Raw genomic sequence first — 24,223 nt, 5'->3', positions numbered from 1 at the left:
CTACCCAAGCTACAGGAGACCACAAGATCTGAGCTCAAAGTAAATGTGGATTTATATTATTAGGTGGTCATTCAATAAAAAGATCGCTTCTAACCAAATATGTGCATGCATGTATGCATACACATACACACACATATATCTATCTGGGGAGTCTTTTCAAAGAAGGGTTTTCTCCCCATACTTCTGGCAGTTCAGGTTTAAAGGTCAGATTTAAACTATCACCATGTTTCACAATGCAATCTGTGCAGTGCCGCGTAATGAAATGGTTCAGTAAAGGTGCTCATGGAAATTCTTTTAATTAGGTCTAAGGCTTTTCAGTTGTCAACATGAATAAACCAAGAAGCATTCTCTTGCAAACACAACACACAAAATTAAAGTGTAAGTTACCTTTGAAAAAACTGATACGCACTTGTAAAAGGAAACTTACATGTTTTTTACAACACGACATCCACCAATTTTAAAAAAAAAGACCAATATCTTTCAACCACAAAATGAACTGCAAACTAAAAATAAAAGGATTGCTCTATTTCTAATGAACCAGAACACTAATGCCTTTTCTAATGAAAAGTATATGGAGGAAGACTAAAGTTAATCACAATTAAAAATGTTTATAGAGAGACTAACGACTTTCTTCATGAGCAAAAGCCACCTTTGCATTTAACTATAATTAATTCTACAGATCAGCAGTATCTCAGGCACACATGTGAATGTCCCACAATGACTCTGGCAAATTGAATGACATCTATTAAAAAGGAACCAAAATGCACTTCTGCCCTCAGAGCCACTATCTGAGGCCCAAAAGATGAGCACATCACAGCAGGAACATCATCAAGATGCCTGCTTTCCAAAGTCTTGTTAACAAACTAAACCACATAGGTTTAGAAATTTTAACCATCAGAGCTAGAAAATGAAATTCAAAAAACTACAAGAAAACAGTAGGTTGCTCAGGGGAGTTGGGCTGTAGTTGCACTGAGCTTCGAAAGAAAAGCAAAACTAAATCTATTCCAATCATCACCAGGAGTTCAGATTTAGATAAATACAAAGGTGTTCACAAATGCCAAATAAACTTCAGACTTGACTGGGAATGAGACAACTCAGATGGAGCAATGGCAGCATGTCATAAACATGCGTAATAAATCAATGTCTTGGTTGATCAATCAATGAATGTACGTCTAGTGAATTCTAGGAGAGAGGGGACCACACTCCACAGTATATTGATTTACTCTGAGCTCAGAGAGACCTGAGTTCAAATTCTGACTCTGCTCCTGGCTATTATCTGGATGCCTCTAGGCAAGTTACTTAGCCCCTTTTCTTCATCTATCAAAAGTGGATAAAGTACTTTCCTCTCCTTTTTTTGCAGGATTGTTATGTAGATTAAATGTCAAGATTTTCAAAGACCCTAGCACAGTGCCTGGCACACAGTAGGAGCCTAATCGATGGTGACTATTCTTTTGCACTAGCTCAACTCCAAAGCCAAAAACTACCCAAGCCTTTATTTTAGCATCGAAAAGAATCATGGGTTCACAATTAACATTTTCTAGGGCATCAATTACTGAAATGTCACTCATTATGCTGAGCCTAGTGGATTTATTTAGTGACCCAAAATTGGTGTGTATTTGGGAGTTAATGAAGAGCTTGGTGTTTACAAAGATAAAAGTGGGGTTTGTCTCAGCCACAATCCTGGGCTGAATGGATATAGATTTCCCTGCTTAGGGATGTGGCCAGGCTGGATTCATGGTGGATCACATGGATACATCCACACAGAGTGAGCTATCTCCCAAGGGGATCCGGGCATCTCCACCTCCTCAGGAGAGAAAAAAAAAATAAAACAGGAAGGGGGGTGGGAAGTGTGTATAATAGATGTGTTTCACAGTGTCCCCGCTGTGATGAACAACTTGATCCACTCACAGTTCCAAACACATGATGCATAAAAGAGCTGACAGAAATTCAATTCTTGCAAAGAAAAGCATCTGCTCTCTAGTGGGAACGGCCAAATATTAAGCAGTTTTAAGGCAGGGCAAAGACCTAGAGCAGCACACTTCATTATCTAGATAGCTAGAGTAAAGAAATGCAGAGGATTACAAACGAACGAAAAAGTAGCCAAGATTCCAGGCATTAATTACCCGGAGTAAAATGATTCAAGTTAAATCTTTGTTACGACAAATATTAAACCCAGCTGTGTTTATGTAGCAGTTGTGAAAAAGAAGAAAAAAAAGAAATTCGTGTACAATATCTGTGAGCTCTGCCAGTTAATTGAATTCGCTGGCAGCACTTCCTCCACCACGAGCCAAACATCCTCAAAGATAAAATGTAGCTTTTAAACAGACCTGGGAAAAACAGAATCAAGAAATTTCAACCAATAAAACACAACTCTTTACTGGTATAAAAGTAAAGTAAAATTCAGTAATGAAAGGAAGGAAGTCTCTTAAACATTTACTGCATTCCAAAGCTTGGAATTGCGGTTTATTGCTGAGGTCTCTTCTGATGTCCCACAGTGCTCCTGCTCCAGCATCTTTAATGAAGTCCCATAAACTCCCATAAAATCCTCGATTGTTGACAAATCATACACACACATGCTCAGGGCAAGGCTCACTGAATCACGATGCTCCCTTCCTGAATGAATGAAATTTACAAGTCATGGTGTGGACACTATCGCCGAGTGGCCCAAGACAAAACAGTGATGGACAAACAACTCCTTAAAAGCATGTGGGATAAATGACTGGACACAGGTCACAGGTCATACTGAGAATTCTCTCTAGCACACTATCCCCTTACCCCAAGTCCAATATCAGTAGATGTGGGGTGAGGGAAAGCTTTGGTCAGATTCTAGGCACCAGAAAAGCAGCAAGAGGTGGAATCCAACACTTGACCCTCAGTCTGGGACTCCTGGTAGCATGAATTTTACCACATAATTCCCTGGATTAAATATCTTAGTAGATGCCCCACTGCCCCAAACTTGAAGTCCAAACTTGTTTTCGTGACCATTCCCAATCTTGTCCCTCCTGTCTGCTACTTGGGTTTCATCTTTTGTCCCTCTCAACCATACACCCTATGTTCTAGCCGTAGTAAACTGTTAATTCCTGGTTCACACCTCCAGCCTCCATGCATTCAATTATCAGCCCCGAGTGTGCTTATCATTCCTTTCCAAAAAGGATGTTTCTTACATGTCTCCATGTCCCCATGGCTCAATACACTGAGCATACACCCAAAAAACTTTGGCTAGGCTAAATGAATGAAAAATAATCTCCATACCTGAACTGGCTATAGATCTGCCCATTTGGGACACTCTGAACTAGAAACATCCAGTCTCCTGTGTATGGAAGCAAAGTTGCCAGTAGAAAGTACCAATGGGTAGAAGATCAGTGGCAAGAGATGAGGTAAGAGAGATGAGCAGAAAGTGGATTACAAAGGGCCATATTATGGAGCCTGAATTTCACCAAGAGAAAAATGAGGCACCACTAAAGGGTTTTCAGTTGGGGTGTGGTCTCCATGCTCTGTAATATGCCTTTGTGTATAGCCTGGAAGATGGACCAGGACTGGTGAAGTGGGGGCAAGACTGGCAGTCCTGCCTGCAATCACTCTTCTACTAACCAGCCTGGGACCTCACTGTGAGTAAAGGCCATGTCTCAATCACCTCCATACTCATTATACCCAATATAAAGCCTAGCACATAGCAGGTGCTCAGGAAATGACTGCTGAATGAATAAATATTCTATCAGAAAATACTAGCACAAATGCATTAACATGGTAGAATGATCGAGTCCACAAAAAGGCCTAGTCTCTTGCTTCTGCATCAAATGCATTGTTGACTCACAAGGGAAAGATAGCACAGCAGTTCCTACCAGCCCTGCAGAACCTCTCGAGAGTCTGAGGGTTCTGGGCCTTTGAAGAAATATGACATGGAGAAGGCCAGGGCTTCAGATAAACATGAAGTCTGTAAACAGGCCTTTAGATATAAAAGATGGAGTATTCTTGCCATAGTTTTCCTCCAAAAGCCACAGCTCAGGAACAATGCAATATTGTCAGTGAAAACACTACATTAGCAACTTTCATGGAACGTAGCAAGGTATAAGGCATTGACCTTGCCAACCTTTTTTTTTAGGGTAAAAAAAGCTAACTCAGACAAGATTATAAATTTGAGACTAAATTGTCTAGGCATCTAGCACAAAGCCAGAGCCATCCCACCTCCAAAGTTACCCTTTGCTCATGTACATAAATCATCTGAAATCAGCAGAGCTGTTCTGAAAGCTACTCAATATTGGAACTCCACCTTTAAAATTAATTTCCAAGGCTGCTTTTAAAAATTAACTTTAAGTCATAACTGATATATAATAGAATGCATACATTTAAAAGTACAGTCCAGTGAGTTTTGACCAATGTCTACATGTGTGTAACCATCTCCACAATCAAGAGACAGAACAGTTCCTTCACCACAAAAGGTTGGTTGGTGCCCCTTGGCAGTCAGGCCCTGCCTCCTCCATCCCAGCCCAAGGCAAACACTAATCTGCTTTCACCCACTATAGCTTTCTCGCTTCTATTTTACATAAATTAAGTCCTATAGTGCTGTGTGTCTAGCTTCTTTTGCTCAGTGTGAATTAAGATTCATTCATGTTGTTTGGTGTATCAAATATTTGTTATTATGGAATAATGAGTAAATAATTTTTAAAAAGGGATCTAATACATTGGGTTAATCCATCTATCACTTAAACATTCTTTCAGTTATTGTTCTCTATGAACAGAGCTGCCACAAACATTCATGTACAAGCCTGTTTGGATATAGTTTCATTTCTCTTAGATGAAGAGGCAGTATGGGATTGTTAGGTTGTATTGTAGGCATTAAGTTTAACTTCACAGGATATTGCCAAACTGTTTTCCAAAGTGGTTGTACCATATTATACTCCCATTAGCAGTGATGAGAGTGCCACATAAGTGCTTCCACATCTTTGATGATACTTAGTGTTGCCCGTGTTTAAATAATTTTAAAGTCAGGTTTATTGAGGTATGATTTACATACATTAAGATTCACCATTTTAGTGAATAATTTTATGAATTTTGAAAGATGCATATAGTCACAAATCTATCACCACAATCAAGATACAGACGGTCCATCAACTCCCAAATTTCCCTTGTGCCACTTTTAGTCCTGGCAACCACTCAGCTGTTTCCAGCTCTATAGTTCTACCTGTTCCAGAATGTCTAATAAATGGATTCTGCCCCTTATCATAATGTATTTGAGATTCATCCATTTTGTGGAATGGATCAGTAGATAGTTTCTTCTTATTGATTGTTGAGAAGCCTTCTATTTTATGGGTGTACCACTGACTGTTTATATATTAACCAGTTGAGGGACATTTGTATTGTTTCTAGTTTGGGTTGCTAAAAACATACACACACATGAGTTCTCATTTTCTTAGGCAAATGCCCAAGGGTGGGATTGCTTGGCCATATAGTAAACATATGTTTAAGATATACATTTATAAGAAATTCAGTCTTTTTATTTTAGCCATACCAGTGGGTATGCAGAAGAACCTTGTTGTGACACTAATTTGTACCCTCATGACTAATGATGCTGAGTATCTTTTTATGTGGATATTGGCTATTTCAATATCTTTTTGTGATGTGTTCCTTCAAACATTTTAACCATTTTAATTGAACTATCCTCTTGTTACTCAGTTTTGGAATTTTAAAATATTTTTTGGATAAAAGTCCTTTTTTAGGTATAAGTATTGAGAATATTTTATCTCATTTTTGTCTGTGGCTTGCCTCTTCATTTTTTAAATGATGCTTTTGGGGGTAAGTTTTTACGTTTTATGAGGTCCAGTTTATCACTTTTTTATTTATGATGTGTGCTTTTTATGTCCTAAGAAAATTTTACCTACCCCCAATTCATGAGGATTTCTTATTTTTTTCTAGTCATTTGATTGTTTTTGCTTCTATTTTTAGGTCTATAATCTATTTTGAGCTAATATTTGCATGAGGTAAAAGTCAAGGCTTCTTTTTTTCAATATGGATATCCAGTGGTTCCAGCATATTTATTGGATAAAAAGATCCCTCTTCTTTCCCTTTTGAATTACTTTGGTATATTTGTTGAAACATCAATTGACCACTTACATGTACTTCTAATTCTGAACTTTTAATTTTGTTCTATTGATTTGTATGTCTTTCTACACTGTCTTGATTACTGTAACTTTGCAGTAAGTCTTGCAAACAGGTAATATAAGTCCTATAACTTTGTTCTTCTCTTTCAACATTGTTTTGGCTATTCTAGATCTTTTGCATATTCATATACATTTTAGAATCAGCTTGTCAAGTTTACGAAAAAAAAGCCATCTGGAATTTGGGTTGGGATTATATTGAATCTATAGATCAATTTAGGGAAAATTAACATCTTAAAAATATTGAGTAAAAAAATATTGAGACTTCCAATCCAAAACATGGAATATCTCTCCATTTATTTAGGTCTTTTAAATTTTTTCTCAGAAATGTTTTATAGCTTTCAGGATACAAATCTTCAACATATTTTCTTAAATTTATTCCTAAGTATTTTGTGTTTTATATGCTATTCTAAATGGTACTTTAAAAAATCTCATTTTCAATTGCCTGTTACTAGTATATAGAAATACATTTGATTTTTTGTATACTCACTTTATCTGCATCCTTGCTAAATTCATTTATGAGAATCCTTAGAATTTTCCATATACATGATCAAATTGTCTGAATAGAGAATTTTACTTCTTTCTAATCGTTAGGGCTTTACCTCTTTTCCCTGTCTTAGTGAACTGGTGGGAACCTCCAGTACAATGCTCAACAGAAATAAAGGCAGGTACCTTTTTTTCCCATTCTCAGGGGGAAAGAAATCAGCCTTTTGCCATTAAATATGATATAAGCCATAGGTCTTTTCTAGATACTATCACAATGAGGATACTTAGTTTTCTAGGAGTTGTTATCACGAATGGTGTTGAATTTTTCCTAAATTTTTTTTGCATATATCTTATTATTTTCCTTTTCAGTTTATTGATACGATAGATTACATGGTTTTTCAAATATTTAGCCAACTTTCATTCGCATCCTTAAGAAACATTATTAACCTTTTTTATATATTGCTGGATTCAATTTGATAATATTTTGTTAAAGATTTTTGCATTTATATCGGTTATGTATATTGGTCTGTGGTTACCTTTTTTTGTAAATTATTTGTCTGGTTTTCAAGTCAAGGTAAACTGACCTCATAAGGTGAGACATCTTTCTTTTACCTCTGGTTTTTGAAAAAGTTGGTGTTAAGATTGTATTAGTTCTTCTTAAATACATGATAGAATTAACCAGGGAGGCTCTCTGGGCCTAGAGTTTTCTCTGTGGGAAAGTTTTAATTACAGACCCAAAATTGTTTGATAGAAATAGTGCTATTTTTCTATTTCTTCTTGAGTCACTTTCTGTAATTCAAGGAATTTGTTCATTTTACCTAATTTGTCAAAATTGTAGACATAAAGTTATTCATAATACTCCTTTCTCTCTTTTTCTAAAACAAACTTTTATTTTGGAATATTTTTTAGATTTATAGATAAGATACAAAGATAGTGCAAAGAGGACCATATTCTCCTTACCCAGTTTCAGTTTCCCCTAAACAGGCGTGTCCAAGGGAGAGAATTCTATCATGGATTCTTAGTTTCTTTCTGGTTGGGCCAGTAAAGCCCCTTCCTCAGCCCTCTTTTCCACTTACTACTAGACAGAGAAACTAAAAGCTATGGCTTCAGGCTGCTAAAACCCTAAAACAAAACAGAACAGCAACAACAAAGTGGGGGATGTTGGACAAGCTTGCACACCTTATATTACCATCATACATTTGTCAAAACTAACAATGGCACATTAGTATTAACTAAACTCCAGACTGCATTGTAATTTCACCAGTTTTCCATTCATGTCCTTTTTCTATCCTAGAATCCAGTCCAGGATACCACATTGCATGTAGTTGTCATGTGCCCTTAGGTCTCCTCTGGTTTATAACAGTTTTTTTCTTTCCTTTGTTATATCCTTGATGGTTGTGAGAAATGCTAGTCAGATATTTTGTAGAATGGCAGTCCCCAACCTTTTTGGCACCAGGGATCAGTTTCGTGGCAGACAATCTTTTCCCGGACTGGTGCGGTGGTGGGGAGGTGCGAGGGAGGATGGTTTTGGGATGAAACTGTTCCACCTCAGATCATCAGGCATTAGATTCTCATGAGGAGCACGCAACCTACATAGCTTGCATATGTAGTTCCCAATAGGGTTCACGCTCTTATGAGAACCTAATGCCACTGCTGATCTAACAGGAGGTGGAGCTCAAGTAATAGCTTGCTCTCTGCTCACCTCCTACTGTGCGGCCCGGCTGTTAACAGGCCATGAACTGGTATCAATCCACAGACCAGGGGTCGGGGATCCCTGTTGTAGAATGTTCCCAAATTTGAGTTTCTCAGAAGTTTCTGCCACGATTAGAGTGGATTTTTGGAAAAAATATCACAGAGGTGAAGTATCCTCATTATATTACATCAGCGATTATGATATCCACATGACATCACTGGTGATGTTAAAATTGATCATTTGGTTAACGTAGTGTCTGCCAGTTTTTCCACTAAAATTACTCTTTTTCTCTTTACATACACTTTTTTTTAAGGAATAAATAATTAAAGTCTAGCCCACACCCAAGTAGGAGGTCAAGAGGAGATTAAGTCCCTTTTCCTGGCCAGAACAGTATTTACAAATATTATTTGGTATATATCGATAAGGATGATTTGTTTCTCTGCCCCCCAACTCTCTTTTGATTAACATTTGACTGGTATATCTTTTCCATCTTTCATCTATTTGACTTTTCATAATTAAAGCAGAATTCTTATAGAAAACATACAATTGGGTCTTGCTTTTTTATATAATAACCTCTGTAAATTGGAGTATCTAGACAATGTATGCTTAATGTAATAACCAACATAGTCAAATAAATCTACCATCTTGCTAACTTTTCTATTTGTTCCATCTGTTGTCATGTTTATTCTTTCCCCACAAAATGTTTTGGATCTTTGATATTGGCTTATTATCTATATATCTGTCTTATTTTTTCTCCCTTAGTGGCCCTTGTAAGGTTTACAATATAAATCTTTAACTTAATAAGTCTACCTTCAAATAATATTATGCCAGTTTTCGTATACAAGTAACACAAGAACCTTTAAACAGCAAACGTCTATTCTCCACCTGCTACTGGTATTACCACCAGTAGAATATTTCCACTGGTATTAGTTTTACATGAAATACTCAATTAACCTTTTCAGAAATTAAAGATGAGAAAATAAATTTCTTACATGTATTTGTATATTTACTATTTCTGGTTCTCTTCACTCTCTTACAGTTCAAATTTCCCTGTAATATCATTTTTCCCCCCATAAAGAACTTCTTTTTACATTTCTTGTAGTGTACATTTTTTATTTGTCTGAAAAAGTCATAGTTTTGCCTTTTTTTTTTTTTTTTAGATGGAGTATTGCTCTGTCACCCAGACTGGAATGCAGTGGTACAATCTTGGCTCACTGCAATCTCTGCTTCCCAGGCTCAAGCAATTCTCCCATCCCAGCCTCCTGAGTAGCTGCAATTACAGGCACTCACCATCATGCCTGGCTAATTTTTATATTTTTGTAGAGATGGGGTTTCACCACATTGGCCAAGCTGGTCTTGAACTCCTGACATCAGGTGATCTGCCCATCACAGTGCTTTCATTTTTGAAGGATATTTTCACGGGATATAGGATTCCAGGTTGATAAAAATTATCTTTCATTACTTTAAAAATGTCATTCCATTGTCTTCTGCCTTAAATGGTTTCTGGCAATAAGTCTCCTATAATTACTTCTCATATCTTTTTCTCTGTGGCTAATTTTAAGCTTTTTTTTGGTTTTCAGCAATTAATCAAAATGTATCTTTATGTGGTTTTGTTTGGGTCCATTGTGTTTCAGGTTTGATCTTGGAGCTCTGAGTATTATTTCATCAAAACTGAAAAAAAATCAGCTATAATCTTTTACAATATTTTTTCCATCTTTCCTCACCTTCCTTACCTTCTGGGACTCCAACTGCATGTACGTTAGCCCACTCGATACTGTGCTATAGGGTCACTGAGTTTTGTTAACTGTTTCCAGTCTTATTCCTTTCTCAGCTTCATATTGAGGAGTTTTTACTGCTATATCTTCAAATTCACTGATGTTTTATTTAGTGCTATCTCATCTCCTCTTAATCCCATAAGTGATTTTTTTTTTCATTCCAGATATACTTGTTGCCTATAGATGTTCTCCTTCATTTTTTTTTATATCTTCCATCTCTCCCTTCATTTAATCAGGTCTTCCTTTAAATTCATGAACATATTTATAATCTTCATCATATCTACTCTAAAGTCTTTATCTGCTATTTTATCATATCTGTCACTTCTGAGTTTGGTTCTATTGATTAATTTTCCTCTTGTTGGGGTGACATTTTCCTCATTCTCAACATGTCTTGCACTTTTTAAATAAGATGTTTGATACCGTGAATGATATGTTATTGAATATTGGATTGTGATGCCTTCTTTTAAAGAGGGTTGAAGTTTATTTTGACACCAGGTTAGATTTCTTGCACATCAGTTTGATCTTTTAAAGCCTTCTTAAAAAAGAAGTAAGTTGGCCGGGCGCGGTGGCTCAAGCCTGTAATCCCAGCACTTTGGGAGGCCGAGGCGGGTGGATCACGAGGTCAAGAGATCGAGACCATCCTGGTCAACATGGTGAAACCCCGTCTCTACTAAAAATACAAAAAATTAGCTGGGCATAGTGGCGCGTGCCTGTAATCCCAGCTACTCAGGAGGCTGAGGCAGGAGAATTGCCTGAACCCAGGAGGCGGAGGTTGCGGTGAGCCGAGATCGCGCCATTGCACTCCAGCCTGGGTAACAAGAGCGAAACTCCATCTCAAAAAAAAAAAAAAGAAGTAAGTTTGTTTAAAACTTTTTATTGAAGTTTAACGTATACACATAAAAATGCATACACCGTTGGTGCTCAGCTTGACAAATTCTTCCTCATGTAACTGGGACTCAGATTAAAATCCAGCACATTATAGGACCTCTAAAGCCCTCTCTTGTGCCTCTCAAAGCTTAATTTTAAGCTCTTTCAGGGCAGGGCTAAAATTATCTTTTTAGCTTGTTTAGATGTACTATCAAGTCATGCCCTGTTGGTGTCTCTTATCGTTGTCCTGAATGATCAACGAGATCTCTGACTCTGGTTAGTCAGAACTTGAAGGATTCCTAGACTTGTGTGAGCTCTGATAACTGTTCATCTTATAGTTTCCCATCAGACTTTTACCCTATGTATGGGCAGATCAGTCTTTGGCAGGTTTGTCAATTCGGGTTTCTGGAGCTCTTCGGCTGTGTAGCTCCCACCTATCTGATACTCTCACCTGCAAATTTAAACCATTTTCTCTTTAAACTGTTCTTTAACCTTTCAGCTCTCCAAGACTGTTGTGCTTTGCTGGGGATTCTCCTTCTAGTACCAGTATCCAGAAATGCCTCAAGGCAGAAAGCCAGTGGGCCTCACCTCACTGGCTTCCTTTGACTCAGGGATCACAATCTTGTCTTGTCTGTTGTCCAACATGTGAAAACAGCTGTTTTCATATTTGTCCAGAGTTTTAATTGCTAATTGTGGGAGGATTAATCCAGTTCCAATTATTCTCTTATGGCTGGAGAGCAGTGGTGCAATCACAGCTCACTGCAAACTTGAATTCTTGGCCTCAAGCAATCTTTCCACCTCAGACTCCCAAAATGCTGGGATTATAGGTATGAGCCACCATGTCTGGCCCAAAGCCTCTTTTAATAAAGTTTCCAGCATAGATGTTTTACAAGATTTCATCTACCATAATAACCCAATCCATATGTGCCTTCCATCCTTCCATCTATCTATTCAGTTGGCTGCTAGATCCTTGGAAAACAAAGATACATAAAACTCAATTACTGTTCCCCCCAGAAACTCACAAGTAAAAGGGAAATGGGTAATAAATTAGTACAATTACACAAGGTACACAAGGGGGTGTAGGGACATAGAGAAAGATATGGTCTAATCTATGTGTAGGTCAGGAAAGATTCTGTGTGTGCGTGTGCATGTGTGTGTGTGAGTGCATGTATGCATGTGTTTGTGTGTGTGTGAGAGATTAACTACTTGAGAGCAGGTCTTGAAGAATGAGTAAGAGATTAACAGATGAGGTTAAGACATCTGGGACAAAAGAAACTCTGTACACAAAGTATGAAGTTATGAAACAACACGTAAATTTGGGACAACTATTAAAAGTTCTGAAAACTTACAGTACAGAGTTTAAAGCAGGGAAGGGAGAGAACTAAAGCTACGGAAAAACAGAAATAGGAGGATATTCATGAGGGGGCCTGAACGCCATGCTGATCACAATTCACATCTGTAATTCATCATTATCAGCTACCATCCATCGTGCTGATAGGATATATGTTTTAAATATATTATCTACATTACATTTAATTCTCAAACAACCTTACAGGGAAATTAGGGTTTAGAGAGCTTAAGTAATTTTGTCCAAGATCACATGGACACTAAGTGAGGAAGCAAGGATGTGAAAACAGGTCTGTTTGATTTCAAAGGGAACTTGCCTTGAATCTCTAGGTAATGGGAAGTTATAGGAGAATTGCCTATGTCCTTAAATGTTTTTTTGAAAAATTACATTCACTGATGGAGCAGTTTTAGGTAGGCAGGAGATACAGTTTATGCTTTTAGAAAGGTTACTCTGGAGCATGAGGAAGAAGGATAGGAGGGATGAGGCTGGAGTCAGATGAGCCAGCTGGTAATAATGCAGAAGGAAAATAAAAGCTTAGATTAGGTGGTGTTTAGGAGGGATGGGGAAGAGGATGTGGATCTGCCAAATGTTTAAGAAGCAGAATCTGTCAGAGTAAACACATAGCTTCAGCAAAATGGGAGATTTTGAGGTCAATGATGGATAGGCTGAGACACTAAAATTACCAGGTCCTATGCCAAATGCAGGGGACACAAAGACAGGCACGGCATGATTTCTCCTCTGGATAGCCCATGTAGCATCACAGAATCAAGCTGTGAATGCCATCGAAATACAATAAATACCTTACAGACCACATCTCCCTCCATTACAGTCTTCAGAATCCTTAATGAGTATAGAGGCCCAAGCTGGAAACCACTGCTGTAGAACATTCTCAACCCTGTTACAAACCAGCTTGCATATAGGAGGTCCCATTTGTGCAGGCTGAGACTGTCAGGACATGGAGGTTATTAACTGTCTCCCAACCTTGCCTATAATTATCAGCAACAATTTTATTAAAAACAAATGCAGGTACCATTTCTTGAATGCTGACAACATGCAAGTACTGTGCCAAGCATTTGATAATCATTACCGTAAGTATTTGCCACAATAATCCTCAGAGCAGGCCTGGTACTCCTCTTTTAATGTGGAAAACTGAGGCTCAAAGAGGGAAAATAACTCACCCAAGTTACTTTGGTTCCCCGAGGCTGCCTCATTTATCATTTAAAAGGCATCTTGGAATCTGCCATCTTCAGAAAGACTCCATTATCCTCCCCAAATTTTGTTACTCTCTCTCCTGGGCCCTTCTGTGCCCGATTCCTATTTCCCTGTGGTCCCTATTATGCTATACTGTAATAGATATGTAACTGACGTATCTGTTTCCCTTACTGACATACAATCTTTGAAGATCTGCTTTATCTTTGCTGCTCAGTGGCAGCACAGGGTCAGAACAGTACAGGTGGGACCAGTCAGTCCACTCCAGTTTCTGAGCTGCCAGTCACTCATCTCATGCTCTCCAGGGCCCTTGGCCATTTCCCACACCTAACAGACCTCAGGTTCACTTCCCACATTCACTAGGCAGTTGCCAGGTTCATGCCTAAGATATCCGTGGCTTCAAGAGGTGCGTGTCCACTGAAAGGAAACAGGGATGACAGCCTCAGATTCCTTGGACCAAAAGAACTCAAATTATATCTAGTAGGTCCTAGGGTATCAACCATGTACCCTGTCCTGACATGATTCTTACACCTCACAGGTCCTCATGCCTGTCTGACACTTTAATTTTTCCTAAGTTCTGTCATCTCTTGCTGCCTCAGAGGGAGGCGGGATACACAGAGTAGAGGCAGCATAGACTGGAGGTTCAATCTCAGCTACGCCCCTAATCACCTACAGGATTTAAGGAAAGGCACATGCTCTCTGAGGTTCTCTCCTCTCTGTAGAAAGGAGAGATCACCTGTTCCACGGGGCTACAAAACTAACTGAATGACATCCTGAACGTGGAAGACACCTAGTAGAGCAGTGGGGCCACGTGGCTCTCTGGACCCACAGGGTTGAGTTCATGCCTTGGCTCCACCTCTCTCTAGCTCTGTGGATCAAGTGCGAGTAAGGAAAAAGACCGTCCTCAGAGTGGCATGAAGAGTAAATGAGAGGTCAATGACGGAAGCTCAGTGCAGTACGCCAGCGGATGGCAGCCACTGCTGAATTATAAGTGGAGCACTGCTGTAGAACACAAATGACTCCCCCAGAATCTCACAGTGGGTTAGGTGTAGAGAAGTCTGAAATCCTGTTATGGCTGGGCACAGTGGATCATGCATGTAATCCCAGCACTTTGGGAAGCTAAGATGGGCAGACTGCTTGAGCCCAGGAGTATGAGACCAGCTTGGGCAACACAGCAAGACCCTGTGTCTACAAAAAGTAGCTGAGCGTGGTGACATGCGCCTATAGTCCCAGTTACTCAGGAGGCTGAGGTAGGGGGATTGATTGAGCCCAGGAGGTAGAGATTGCAGTGAGCTAAGATAGTGCCACTGCACTCCAGCCTGGGTGACAGAGCCAGAAGCTGTCTCAAAAAAAAAAAAAAAAAGTAAAGAAATTCTCCTTCAAGACATTCATCACCAAACACCAATCCTTTCAGAACAGCTACCCACAGGGTGCCACTGGGGCTCCTGGCAGTGATGGTGCACCAATGCCCACCAGGTAGAACACTCCCCTGACCAGGACACCAATCCTGGCCCCATATGAGCACCACATGGCTAGGAACAACGACTCCTTTCATTCTGGAAGTCAGGATTACTCTATAGATCTTCTTGCAGGCAGAGCCATGGAGGCCAAAGCAGAAACAGCAAAATCACCCTTGCCTGTGAGGCCCAATTCTCATTAGCATGGACAAGGGGAGAATGGGTCTACCTCACACAGCTGCCTACAGGGCAGCTCCAAGTAATAATGGGAGACAGGCATGGAGGCACGTGTTAGTGTGGCAAATGTGGCAGCCAGTTACTTTTTGCTCAATAGAACCCACATTCTGTGTAGACCTGAGGTAACAAAGTGCACTGTGGAGGACACACCAATACTGAGAGCACTGGCACCTGGTACTCTATGTGGGGGAAAGGCTGTTTGATGATGGTCTAAAAAATATAGGTCTGAAGTACCCCAAATTGTTCACACTGAAAACCCCACCAGTTGCCTTCTTGTCATTACTTGGAGGAAGCTGTCCTGGTGTCTAGAGGTGGCAACGTGCTGGGGAGAGGTGGCAAGAACCTCAGACTCCCATAGAGAGGTCTAAGCACAAAGGTCACTTCACAGTCTTTCTGATGAAAGTGAAAGAGCAAAATTAGAGTCAAAAAATAAACCACCTTCTAACTTTTTTTTTTTTTTTTTTGAGATGGAGTGTCGCTCTGTCGCCCAGGCTGGAGTGCAGTGGTGCGGTCTTAGCTCACTGCAACCTCCACCTCCCGGGTTCAAGCGACTGTCCTGCCTTGGTCTCCCAAGTAGCTGGGATTACAGGCATGCACCATCATGTCTGGCTAATTTTTGTATTTTTAGTTGAGATGGGGTTTCACCATGTTGGCCAGGCTGGTCTCGAACTCCTGATCTCAGGTGATCTGGCTGCCTTGGCCTCCCAAAGTGCTGAGATTACGGGTGTGAGCCACTGAACATGGCCACCTTCTAACTTTCTACACTGAGACAAAGGTTTCAATGGAGAAACAAACTGCAGTTCGCAGGTCACAGGAAAACCTTGGCTATCTCCCCTCCTTCCCTATTCCTCAAAGGCACGTTCATTTCCTTTGCAGGAGCTCACAGAAGTCAGATCTTCATGAGCTCATTACCTACCACGTCATTTGGGAGACTCTGGAGGTCATCAAAGGGGGTTTCCAGGGTGTTGGTGTCCACATTCAGGATCACAACATCATCCAGGGCCATGTTTCTGACTTTCTGCAAGGAGAAAACATCCAGAAGAGGTCATTGAGGTGCCATCAAGACACACTTCCCCTGCCTTCTCTGGGGAAGAGGAATACAGAAGAAAAGTGACATTTGACAAAGGCTCACTCTGCAGCAGGCCTAATGGTAGGAAGTTCACATCTGTGAGCTCACTGAACTCTCATAAAACCTCTGTGGGCTTGCAGGATTATCCCCAAGTCCCAGGAGTGAAAAGGGTTCACAGAGCCAGAAAGTAAGAGGGACCATTACACTCCATCATCATTTCCCTCCTATATATTTAACAGATGCTAAGGCCAAAAGTTCTGGCCCCAGGAACGCTGATATATAGCTATGTTCTTAGATATCCCCATTCAATCCAGCCTCCTAATTTACCAAAGGCTACTTGCCCATCTCTCGTTTGGATCCTGTCATTCTTGGGTATGGAATATTGTGTGTGGCCTACTGTTAACACTTCCGTTAAATGCTAAGTAGGAAGGTCACACTTTCAGTTTGGTTCCATTTTCCACAGATATCCAGCTAGTAATGGCTCAGAAGCTCTGGCCATAAGCCATTATTCTATTGGCACAGTAATAGAAAAGATGAGGGAAACTCATGCCTACAAGGTTTTCATGCTTGGTGACAGGAGAAGGGATGAACGGACAATATGGAGAAAAGAAGAATCCTCCCCCCAATCTGGCAGCAATTCCCCATAGTCTGTGTGAGTCCAAGACAGGGTGTAGCCTGAGTCTTAAATTTTTAATCACACTGTTTATCCACTACTAAGATCCATCTTTGTTTTTCTCCAGCTTACCTGCCACTCCCCATCCCATTCAATCCTCCCTCCCCATCATGTATCAAGAATATTCCTTTTGAGTCAGAGGCTTTAGAACTACTGTCTTTATTTTGTGTAGAAAGATCCTATCATTTGCTGTCTAAACTGGGACACATGTGGATGTGAAAGACCTCAGCTTACACCAGGGCAACAGGCACATGACGGGGCCTGCGGTCATGCATATAAAGGATCAGTTCCATTACTGGTCAACCTCTGAGCACGCTGCATGTGGCTGTGCAGGTATGCACTCCTCAGATGCCAACCACCTGAGCTAGGGCTGAAATCTGCCAACCAAGTGGCACCAGTCAGGGAAGTGGGACAGATGCCTTTTCCTAATGCACCCCAGAGTATGGTATAGGCTGGCAATGGAGGCAGACATCCAATGGCTGCTCAAGCACCAGTTTTCCAGTGCCTTGGAAATGGACAAGTAATTAGAAGCTTCCTAGCTTTTGCTCTGTGCTTTCCTCACCTTATTTCGTTTAATTCTTATCAACCCCTGCAAGGTGGATGTGACTGTCCTCAATGTTCGAACCTCGAAGATGAGGTTCAGTGCGCGGAGGTAAGAGGCAGAGGCAGCCACAGGCCCAGCTCCCTCCCCAGGCCACGCTCTCCACACTGTACCATCCACCTCTGCATCATCAGACACCTGCAGGGAGACTGACCTCCACACAGCCCTTGTCACTCTGAGCCCCAGCACCTCTCTGCCTGCCTGCCTGCCTCCCCTGCTGGGGTATGAGCTCCTTCAGGGGCACATCTGTTTGGCTCACGACTGCAAAATAACCAGCCCCTGACAACATGACTGGCACCCGGTAAGTGCAAACTAATACTGGTTGACGTTCTCTCTCTTAAACCTCAGCCTCTAGGGCAGAACTTGGTACCTAAGTAAACATTTCAAGATTCTTCCCAGCAGGAGGGTGGAGCCATGCTGGTCACAAGCCTTGTAGGGTTGAAAAAACACTCCTAGGCAGCAGAATCCTGGAACCTTTCCACTTAACACCACGGGAGCCTCCAACTCCTTCTGCTATCCACTAACTTCTCCAGGCCTCTGGCAGCTCATCCACAAACCTATCCATCAATTCCTAAATATTTACTAAGTGCTTACTATGGGCTGAGAACCACAGAGGACAGACACAATTGCCAATGTCGGAGTTTATTCTTTCCTCCAAACCCCAACACTTGTTATTACCTGCTGCCTTATTTATAAGGTAAAAAGATACCAGCAAACGGGGAATTTTGAGCATATTAGGTTGGTGCAAAAGTAATTGCCGTTTTTACCGAATAGCAAAGACCGTAATTACTTTTGCACCAACCTAAGAATACAAAAAAGTTCGTCTTGTACAGCGCTTTTGTTATACTTCAGGCTCACACAGTACTGGTACACAGACGCTTTCATTCCATCAATGGGGCTGGAGGTGAGACATCATCATCCCCATTTCAGAGATGAGAAACCGAGGCTCCAAGAAGTAGCTGGCCCAGGGTTACGTGTCTACTAATTGACTTCATCCGTAAAATTAAAATGGTAACTGTGGCTACCCTACTTCTCTCACTTCTTACAGGGCTGCTATGATGAGAGCAAACACACCCACAATGCTGGTCATACAGTAGGAGGTAATAAATAGTGGCTATTATTATTACTTTGATAATACACACAATAGCCACAGCCAGTCTGAAAGGCTGTAGTGGCAATGGCCTGAGGGCAAAAGTCTGTGGGGCCCCTTCTTGCTTGGTCTCTCACTTCAAAGTCTGCGCACAGTCACAGGAAACAGAATCAGAGAAAGGCTCACAACATCCTGGAGGACGCTATGCCTCTAGGACGGAGCAGGGGCCCATGTACCCCAGAATCACCTACTTTGCCTCATCTGACCTTCCACATAGCCCCAAACAGAAGGGAGCAGGAGGCATGGCCATTGGAGAGAAGCCTCCAGGGCTGAAAGGCCTCGTGAATGGGATGTTGATTCTGGACCAGAATCGGGCCTTGTTTCTGCGTTCCCACTGGGGCCCAGTACACAGACCAGCCCTTGTAGGCTCTCCATGCCTGGGCTGGAATAGGCTTTTGATTTCTTCCCACTCCTGGCTGGAGGACTTGCCGCCTAAGCTGTGTGGAGTGTTTACTTTTTCAACAATGGCAGCAAGCTGAAGAATAGGGAAAAACCTGGCCCCTTTTTCTAACTTAGCAGGCCAGGGTCCCCTTAGTAACCAAAATGCCCCAAGCATCAGGCTCCAGGCAGGAGCTGGGGCGGCACAGTTTCCTCTCAAAAGACAATGCTGTCCTCCTGATGGCAAGGCCTCTTCCAAAGGGCTGGCATGGACTCAAGGGCTTTCCTGGTGCTCACTGTTCCCAAGGAAAGAACTGGAGCCCAGCTCGCCGGATGGTGCCCGGTCCTCCAAAGATCAAGGCAACCAGGGGAATGAAGAAAGGCAAGAAAACTCAAACTGGGGGTGGGGACGGGAAGCACTGATGGAGAAGGAAGCCAGACCTTTGCCAGGTCCCAGCACCTCTCATCTTAAACATGCCGTCAGGGACACTAGCTAGCATCTCTGTGTGAGAATGAAGTGGAGGCTCAGAGAGGTCAAACAAGCTGCCCAAAGTCAGAGCTAGGGAGCAGCAGAGTCAACTTCTGAATGCAGTCTGACCCCAAAGCTGACTTTCTTCTGAAGAAAGCCCTAATCCAATCGCTCAGATTTCAGAATTAGTATCTGTCTGTTAGGACGCACAGTTGTATGAATATGCTCAGGGCCTACTTTCTCTTACATAAAACACTACTTTCCTTTTGTATCATAAAAATTATAGATGCCTACTTTAAAAAAATGGGAAAGGCCAGGTGTGGTGGCTCACGCCTGTAATCTCAGTACTTTGGGAGACTGAGATGGGGGGGTGGGTGGATCACCTGAAGTCAGGAGTTCGAGACCAGCCTGGCCAACATGGTCAAACACTGTCTCTACTAAAACTACAGAAAATTAGCTGGGCATGGTGGCAGGCACCTGTAATCCCAGCTACTCGGGAGGCGGAGACAGGAGAATCGCTCGAACTTGGGAGGCAGAGGTTGCAGTGAGCTGAGTTTGCGCCATTGCATTCCAGCCTGGGTGACAAGAGTGAAACTCCATTTCAAGAAAAAACAAAAAAAGGGAAAAGCAGAAAAATTTAAAAATGAAAACTGCAGTTACCCCAGTCCCAGTCCCTACATTTGGAGACAATGTTTTGGTCTACTCCCTTCCATATTCTCCCCTTCCTTCATGTTAAAGCAAAGCTGAAATAATTCTTAATGCTCCTGCTTTTCTCACTGATTCTAATATAAGCAGTGATCCACTTCATTAAAAACTTTGTGTAGCTCATTACTAACTGCGACAGTGTCCTACTACATGGAAACAAACTCAGCCGAGCCCCTTCTGTAGGATGTTCTTTCCAGTTTTGAAGAAATTACTGTATATGATATTGCCATGAAATCTATAGGCATGAAGCTTTGTGCTTTAGGATGCATTCCTAGAAGTGGAATTTAGTTTCCACTTCTTAAAAAGTGTCCCTCTCAAATTCGACTTTGAGAGAGATATCTTTACTTCCAATTATTTTAAAGTCATTTTATCCACAGCTTGTGTTTCCTACTCTAAGTGAAGAAAAATCAGCAAAGACACGAGCAGATGTCAAAATAGTCCTCCAAAAACCCTACCCAATTAAAACACTTACTAGTACCGCGGCACACCGAGACAGCTCTCCGGTGGCTTGTCCCACCAACACATTCCCTCTCTTTTTAGTTACAGCATATGCCAAAGCTCCTGCCAGCTGCAAACCCTTCCCCCACCAGACTCTATAGGCTTTTTCTCAGAATGAAGAAAAAAAAACTGACATGCACACTGGCTTTCCAAATGGCATTTCTTACATAGAGAAACACACACAAAAAATGGCACTTTCCCATATATATTGTTAATGAAGAATGTCTTGCTCTTTATGCTTTGTCACAGACAGTTGAATTTGACCCCTGCCTATCAGGCCAGGGAAGGGAAAACCTGTAGTATGGGGGTTGGTCAGGGGTAGCTGAGAGGACACTGACGCTAATGCTTTCACCTCTGGCTTGTCCCCCAACCAGGGGGCTTACTGTAGGCAATTGACTTGACTGCATAAATTCTCCAGGTTGTCATCTGTAGAACGGAGATCATGACACCACCTATCTCACAAGCTACTGTATGTAAAAGATTCAGCATAATTCCCAGAATAGCCCTAACAGGCACACATCAGTAATTTTCTTGCTTGCCTGTCCCCTCTCCTCCGATGGTTCCTAGACCTCAGCCATGCCTGGCTGGAGAGACTGAGGCAGTGACAAGTCTTCCATGACCTGTGCTCCCTTCCGGTTTATCTGCGCAATTAGAATAATGTGTTGATTGTGAGTTAGGTAGGTATCTGATTCCTTCCCTAGTCTATGGGCTTTTGCGGATTGGGAGTCAGATTTCTCCACTCTCAGCTCCTGCCCCAATATTTGCCCAACAGTAGACAATTCATGAATGAATGAATGAATGAATGAGAGGCAGCAGGGCCCAGAGGTGAAGAACATAGATCCAAAGCCAGGCTGAGTTCTCATTAATCTCTACCATCCACCAGCTGTGCCAATTTGGGCATGTCACTTAATCTTTCTGTGACTCAGTTTCCTCCTTGAGAAATGGGGGACAAGAGCACCTACCCCACAGACTTGTTGTGAGGATTCAATGGGTTAATATTTTAAAGTAGTTGGAGTAGTGCCTGGCACATGGGAAGTGCAAGATAAGTGTTTATTAAATAAAAACAAATGATCTTTTGAGGGTGATGAAAATATTCTGTATCTTTATTGTGGTTTCACTGATTGTATAAAACTGTCAAAATGCATTGGACCATATACTTTAAATGGATGAGTTGTGATAAATATACCTCAATGAAGGTATTCATTGAACCATTTACTTTAAATGGATGGGTTGTAATAAATTATACCTCAATGAAGTTGATAAACACATTAGCACTCTCTCCAGAAAACAGAATAAAATCATAGCCAACCATACAAGGTAAGAACATGTGAACAATGGTGAATGAACACCACGCTACAAGGCACCTCTTCCCAGGGTCACCACCGAGTGTACATTCTGATCTGTGGCTGTGTTTGGCTCCCTGTCCCCTTCCTTTTTCATCAGACCAGAATTTTTTTTTTTTTTTTAACTTTTTTAGCTCATGCCCTCTTAGGATAAACATACAAAGCCTATGTCCCTGGAGATTCTGATATACTTCCTTATACAAAGCTAGGGGTGGAGGGGGGTCTATTTGATAAACACTCTGTCTTTGGTGTCTTTCCCATAGCCAAGATGGTATTGAGCCTTACTTTCTAGAGTTGGTTGTATGAAAATAGGATTTCCTCCCTAAAATATAAAATAGTATCAGCTACACTAATTAAAACCACACCAGCTCCCAACACAGATTTGCGGGGGGAGTGGGGAGAGTCTCCTGCCTGTCCAGGGAGGGAATTGGGCAGCTAGTGACAAAAGGTAGTACTTAGAAGCAAGCCACAAGATGAAGGGCAAGGGTGTGCACTGGCAACGTCACCCAGGGGATCCAGAGAGTGGCCAGGAGCATGTAGCACTCAGCTGGCTTAGGAGCGCCGGGCTGGACACTGAGAAGCAGGGGCTCGGTTCTGTCTCGGCGACTCCGACAGCTGTGCAGCAAGATAGAGCACCCTCTCCAGAATGGAGGTTGTGCAGTTCAGTGAGGTAACACACATAAACAGGCCAGCAATGAGTGAATCTTCTCTGCTGTCCTTAGACCAGGACTATCTCCAGGGCAGAGCTGTGTCTTATTTGTCTCCAGTGCCCAGCACAGTGCCTGACACAAGGCAAGAAGAGTGCTCATTAACCTGGGAATGAGAGACGACTGTGGCTAGATCCACTCTACTGGGAAGTCTGCCTCGCAGCAGATGTCAACATAAGCCCAAACGGACAATGGCAGCTCCACAAAAGCAAATCAGAGTCTGCTCAAGAAAGCGCAATGGGAATAATAATAATGATGGCAATGATAACAATCATGTAAAATTAGCATGATTAATTAGTGTAGAATTAATTCACAGTGGACACAGAAAGCAACATAGGAGTTAACACAGCGATTAAGACTGTGGGCCTGGAACAAAACAGCCAGATTCAAGCCTTGCTTCTGTACTGGGTAAACTTCAGCAAGTACTTCACTTCTGAGCCTCAGTTTTCTTATCAATAAAATGGGGATAATACTGCACAGCTGTGTTGTGAGGATTTAGTAAGATAATACGTATGAAGAATTTAACACAATGCCTGATTTCAATAAGTGATCAATAAATGTGGGCTACTAGATGAAAGTTTCTATCCTTGCAATTTGCAAGTTATGTCAATAAAATGGATTAGCGTTTTAAGACTAAGGATTTAAACAGCTGATTGTCAGAACAAAGAAAAAAGTGAGTAAGTCTCTATTATACTTTCGTGCTATTAAAAATTAAACTACCACCAAGATATTTTCTTCTTGGCTACGTCTTATATAAAAGTGCCTTCTCTGGAGCCAGACTGCCTGAGTCTGAATCCTAACTCTGCCAATTAGAATTGTGCTACCTTGGGCAAATCATTTACCCTTTCTGAGCCTCAGTTTCCCTATCTGTATAATGAGATGAAAACAGCACTGACATCCAGGACAGTGGTCATCCTTGGGTTGGAGGGAAACTGACTAGAACAGGGTAAAAGAGGAGTTTCTGAGGGGGGCGGTAATACTTTGTTTCAATATCTGGGTGGTTACATGTGTATGTTCACGGTGTAAAAACTCAACTTGCTGTACATTTAGTGGGTTTTTGTGTTGGTCTGGTTTTTGAGAGATGAGGTCTTGCTGTGTTGCCCTGGCTGGACTTGAACTCCAGCTCAAGTGATCCTCCCACCTCAGCCTGCTGAGCAGCTGGCACTACGGATGCATGCCACTGTGCCTGGCTCTACTGTACGTTTAGGATGGATGCATCTTTCCCTCACACTTCAAGACAATGTGTACAAAAAAAAAATGGACTTCATCAGATTGTTTTGGCAATTAAATGAGTTAATATATGTGTAATACCTAGGATAATGTCTGGTATATCATAAGCACTAGGTATTAGTTATTATTGTAAAAAATCAAGATAGCAACAATTCTATTAAAAAAAAAAGTGA

The 24,223-nt window shown here is 41.5% G+C and overlaps 1 protein-coding gene across 7 annotated transcripts in view; it reads right to left on the bottom strand.

The window, feature by feature from the left end:
• DENND1A (DENN domain containing 1A) overlaps positions 1–24,223 on the bottom strand; it is a 536,105-nt gene that overhangs the window by 178,399 nt on the left and 333,483 nt on the right. For all 7 annotated transcript variants that reach the window (XM_021674025.2, XM_021674026.2, XM_021674028.2 and 4 more), the window contains one exon: positions 16,144–16,245. In XM_021674025.2, coding sequence (XP_021529700.2) covers positions 16,144–16,245 — 102 coding nt within the window. The remainder of the gene's footprint in view (positions 1–16,143; positions 16,246–24,223) is intronic.

The sequence above is a fragment of the Aotus nancymaae genome, unplaced genomic scaffold (genome assembly GCF_030222135.1).
Source record: "Aotus nancymaae isolate 86718 unplaced genomic scaffold, 86718_ANA_hifiasm-v0.15.2.pri h1tg000003l, whole genome shotgun sequence".
NCBI classification, from domain to species: domain Eukaryota; kingdom Metazoa; phylum Chordata; class Mammalia; order Primates; family Aotidae; genus Aotus; species Aotus nancymaae.
The sequence above is the reverse complement of the archived record's forward strand: the minus strand, read 5'-3'. Positions and strand labels throughout refer to the sequence as shown.